This window comes from Nuphar pumila, chromosome 5, assembly GCF_984573655.1.
Source record: "Nuphar pumila chromosome 5, dmNupPumi1.hap1.1, whole genome shotgun sequence".
Lineage (NCBI taxonomy): Eukaryota > Viridiplantae > Streptophyta > Magnoliopsida > Nymphaeales > Nymphaeaceae > Nuphar > Nuphar pumila.
The window spans coordinates 50,676,100-50,681,258 of record NC_143253.1 but is presented as its reverse complement, the minus strand read 5'-3'; the positions used below and the strand labels follow the sequence as shown (position 1 = coordinate 50,681,258).

The following is a 5,159-nucleotide window of genomic DNA, read 5'->3' as shown; positions in this document are numbered from 1 at the left end:
AAGGTTAACCACGATACCCATCTTGACATTGCCTTTTGGGACGGGTGGTTTTGTCGGGGACCGGACTGGGCTGCATTCTTATGCAGCACAGAAAGGTTATAGCATATGCTTCTCGACAACTGAAGGTGCACGAGAAGAATTACCCTACGCATGATCTGAAATTGGTAACAGTGGTTTTCGCATTGAAGATTTGGCGCCACTACCTTTATGGGGAGCAATTTGAGGTTATGTCCGATCATAAGAGCCTCAAGTATATATTCACTCTGCGAGATTTGAATTTGAGGCAACACAGATAGTTAGAGTTCTTAAAGGAGTACAATTTCTCTATCGCTTACCATCCTGGTAAGGCGAATGTAGTGGCAGATGTGTTTAGTAGAAAGGCGTCAGTCACAACAGCTAGCATGATTGGACGCAGTTGGGATCTGATCGAGGAGTTTGTCAGATGACAACCTTTTGCGGATGACTCTAGACGCATCCTTTGTGCGAGAATGCAGGCAAGACCAGAGATCATAGATCAAATCGAGGAGCTTCTGTCAGTTGATCTGGATTTTAAGAAGCTATGTGAGAGTGCCCGAAAGCCAGAGGCACAATTTCGTCGAGAGGAGGATGGAACCATCATGTTCGGAGACAGATGGTGGGTTCCGAAAGCATTGCAGGAGGAGCTTATGAGTGAAGCTCACATGTCTAGATATTCCATTTACCCTGCTTCTACCAAGATATTTAAAGATCTTCAGAGGACTTATTGGTGGAATGGGATGAAGCGAGACATCACGAAGTTCTTGTTTCGGTGTCTCACCTGTCAGCAGGTGAAGATTGAACACTAGAGACCTGGTGGACTTCTATAGCCACTCGAGATTCTAGAGTGAAAGTGGGATGACATCTCGATGGATTTCATAGTAGGGTTACTTAAGACCCGACGACGGCAAGATGCCATTTGGGTAATAGTGAATCGTTTGAAGAGTGCCCATTTCCTCTCGATTAGAATCAGTCAGAGTTTGGAGAGTTTGGTCGATCTTTATGTGGATGAGATAGTTAGACTTCACAAGGTGCCGCATTCGATCCATATTTCACGTCTTGATTCTGGTGCTAGATTCAGAGGGCTTTAGGTACTATATTGAAGTTTAGCACTGCTTTCCACCCACAGACGGATGAACAATCAGAGTGAACGATCCAGACACTCGAGGATATGTTGAAAGTGTGTGCTTTAGATTGGGTAGGCAATTGGGATAAACATGGCTAGCTTGGAGAGTTTTCATACAATAACAACTTTCATGCCAGTATTGGTATGACCTCGTATGAAGATTTGTATGGCCGACCATGTAGAACCCTTGTGTGCTGGGATGAGGTTGGAGTGAGAGCAGTGGAGTCTCCAGAAATTATCCAACATTATGGAGACCAAGTGTGTTTAATTCGACAGTGATTGATTGCAGCGTAGAGCAGGCAGAAAAGCTATGTCAATGAGTGGCACAGGGAGCTCAATTTTGAGGTAGGTGATCATATGTTTGTTCGAATTTTGCCTACGAAGAGTGTCTTCAGGTTTAGAAAGAAGGAGAAACTAAGTCCTCGGTATGTTGGACCCTTCAAAGTTCTTGGACGCATTGGGGAGACCGCATATCGAGTAGCACTCCCTCCTTAGTTTTCGCAGATCCATGATGTATTCTATGTCTCGATGTTGAGAAAATATGTACCTGACCCTTTACATGTGATTCACTATGAGGTGATTGAAGTACAAACGGACTTGACTACGGAGGAGAAGCCAGTAAAGATTTTGGATCATCAAGAAAAGACGCTACATAATAGGACAATTTTGTTCGTAAAAGTGCGTTGGTAGCATCATGAGTTGGATGAATGCACATGGGAACCTAAGGCGGATATGTGTCAACACTACCCTCATTTATTTGGTACGTTCTAATTTCGAGGACACAATTCTTTTAAGGGGGTAAGGATGTAATAACCTCATTTTTTTTATTTTATTGTAAAATCATACTTTTTTTTTATGGGCCTCGGATCCATGTTTAGGATCCAGGATCCACAATGGAACTATATATATACATATAAGGTTATATATGTATATAAAATAAAATAAAAACTTTTACTATCAAATGAAGGCAAATGCACGAGGATCCGCAGTTGGATCTGACCTGCAGATCCATTTTGCAAGGATGCTGTAGATCTAGAATCCAGATTATGTTTGGATCTCGGATCTCAGTCTCGATTCTGAACCTGGACCCAAGCCACGCCCCACGTAACCTCAGTAAAAAAAAAGTAACACAACACTAACGCTGTGTTGGCTCGATAAAGAGGGCGTTAGGGTTCGAAATGAACCCTAACACAAGCCAATGGTGAGGGAGGGGGGAGTGTGCATGAGAAGGAGTGGGGGTGTGGGGGGGGGGGTAACTTCCTTATCCTGTGGCTCCCTTTCCACGACCTCGCTTCTCGATGGCCATCGATCACCGATGACCTTGGAGCACCGATGACATCCCCTTCTCGCAACAGTCTCAGCCCCCAAGCACAGGTTTAAGGTACGAGTCCCCTCATGTGAAAATGGATGAGAAATCGAACCCCGATTTGATTTTGTGCTATTTTTTTGGATGGAATCTCTGAAAAAAGATGGGGAAACATGGTGGATCGATTTCACGGCAGACTCAACGGACTGGGTGGGCTGGGTCATGCCATTAAAAAAATACTCAGGGAAGGGTCCATTTTTTTGTAGGCTGGCTGTCAGACCAGCCGAACTGGGTTCGGCTGGCCTGACAGACTGAGCCATGCAGTTAGCTGAGCCCAGTCGAGTAGTCGGTCGTGCACACACACACACACACACACACACACACACACATATATATATATATATATATATATATATATATATATATATATATATATATATATATATATATATATATATATATATATACAGCGAGGGCTGGGGTTGTGTCCGGGCTGCCCATCCCTAACAGCACCTGCACAGGCCCATGCTGGTCTTGTGACAGGGCTGTCAGACCTAGCCAGAGGGCTCGGCTGGCCTGTCCCGGCTAACCTGGGGCTGGCAGGGCCTTGCCAGGCCTAGTCTGGCCTTGAGCAGGACTGGGACAGGCCTGGCAGTCCCTTGTCATGCCCAACCTGGGGTAGGATAACCACAAACCCAGTCGACTAGGGTCGGCTAAGCCTATTGGAACCCCAGTCGACTGGGTCGGTTGGGTGTAAACCCTTATTTAAAAAAAAAACTGTATTTTCAAGGGGTATGAGTTGGGGTCGTTACACCTTTAGTCTAACATATTCACTATAATAGCGGCAAAATGTATAACATAATTCTATTGTTTGGAGAAATTATCAGCCAAAAGGTCAGAAAGGTGTGAGCTAAGGAGTTATATATCCTAGTCAAGAAAACTTCTATATTGTCCATATAAAAATGGTAAACCCTATCTCTCTCTCTCTCTCAACCAACACGGCCTAGCTGCAGGTTACAAAGATGAAAAGCATTTTGTTTTACATCCTGCCAGATTAGGGCCTTTATTGAACCTATTGTTTCCTTTTCCTTTAAATTATTGTTGTTTCTTTTAAAGGGTACTTGATTGTTGGACAAGACATCTTTGGCCATCAGGAGTTTTGACTTTTTGTCCTTGACCATGTGTTCTTGTTCTATCGCCAGTTGGAGAGGTAGCTCATTAAGGTTTTAGACTTTTAGTATTTATCCTAAGTGCTATGGTTACCATTCTCCATGATACAAACAGACTATTCAAAATTGTTGAGATTTGCATCTTGTCAGGTATCACGTTTCCAGCTGTTGCTAAGTCTTTTGCCATGACCAACATACAATTTACATGAGCTACTACGCTGTCTCACTCTTTCATCTTATATGAGTTGTATTGTTCTAATAGAAGTTGAACATGTACTTCGAATGTAGCATCATATTTAGACCCAATTGCATCCAACATTTCGTTAGTTGTTTTATAGTCTTCAAAGACTTCAATTAGGTCATCATCCATATATGTTAGCATAATTGTTTTAGCCATAAGATCATCTCTTAAATACTTTTCATATTTTTCTTTCTCTTCCTTTAACTCTATTTCTCTGAGATTTTCTATTTGTTTGTTTAGTACATATTCCAATCTCTTAAGTATAAGAGCTAAAGGTATTCTCCTTTTCCAGATTAAAAAGTTTGTTCCATTTAACTTATCAATTTTGGCAAGTTTAGAGGCACACACACAGCTAGTCATCCTTTTTAGTTTTGTATATTTTATTTTAATTTATAACAATTTATTTATTTATTTATTTATTTATTTATTTATTTATTTATTTATTATTATTTATTATTTTTTTAGAAAAGAAATAGTAAATCAGGAATCAGTTTCAGCCTATAAAATGTTATGCTGAGAAAATAAGATTTATTAAATAAACATAAGAGGTCTTTAGCTAGAATTCTGAAGAAATATTAAAACTAAAACAAAAAACCCTATTTCTGAAAAAATTTAAACCTTCTCAAGCTTCACAATGGAATTTCAGGCAAAAACATAAATTTTCAAGAAATTTCACAGCACACAAACCTCTTTTAGCAATTTAAAAAAAAAGTACATGGGTTAATTTTTTAAAGATTATAAGTGTGTTTTTGAATAACTCGCAAAACAGAAGGGCAATAAGGTCTCTTTGCACCACCAGGGTATAAATACCCTAAAGTCAACTGAAAAATTTTATTTTTCAATTTCGTTTCTCTCTCTTCTCTTAAACGTTCACCAGAGAAGACGAACTGCTCTGTCGAATTTCCGACCAGAGGTTCCAACAAGAAGTCTCACCGAGTGTTTGGGTCGGTACTCTCGGCTTAGATCTATCTCTGGGAAAAACCCAAGCCAAAATAGTAGCCGGACGATCGACTTTCGGTGTTTTCCTTTTTTCAGGGTTTTTCAAACGAGATTTTCTGGTATCCTGTTTGGTTTGTTTACATTTTCAAGGATGTCGATGGATATATTCCCTACCGGTCACGGTTCCAGGCAAGGAGAGAGAGGGAGAACAACAAAAAGCTGGTCAAAGACTAGGTCCGCTGATAAAGCAGCAGCGATCATCGAAAAAAATATTCTGGCGATAGACCAACAAGGGATCATTTTCATTTTGTTTCGATTTCTGTTTATATTTAGGGTTTCAAGCAGGAGTAGTTATGGCTAGAT

The 5,159-nt window shown here is 40.7% G+C and overlaps 1 protein-coding gene across 1 annotated transcript; it reads left to right on the top strand.

The window, feature by feature from the left end:
* The first annotated feature begins 488 nt into the window (after positions 1 to 488).
* Positions 489 to 824, top strand: LOC149837569 (uncharacterized). Its single transcript, XM_090008063.1, has one exon. It carries the CDS (start codon positions 489 to 491, stop codon positions 822 to 824), a length of 336 nt encoding a protein of 111 aa, XP_089864189.1.
* The last annotated feature ends 4,335 nt before the right edge of the window (positions 825 to 5,159 follow it).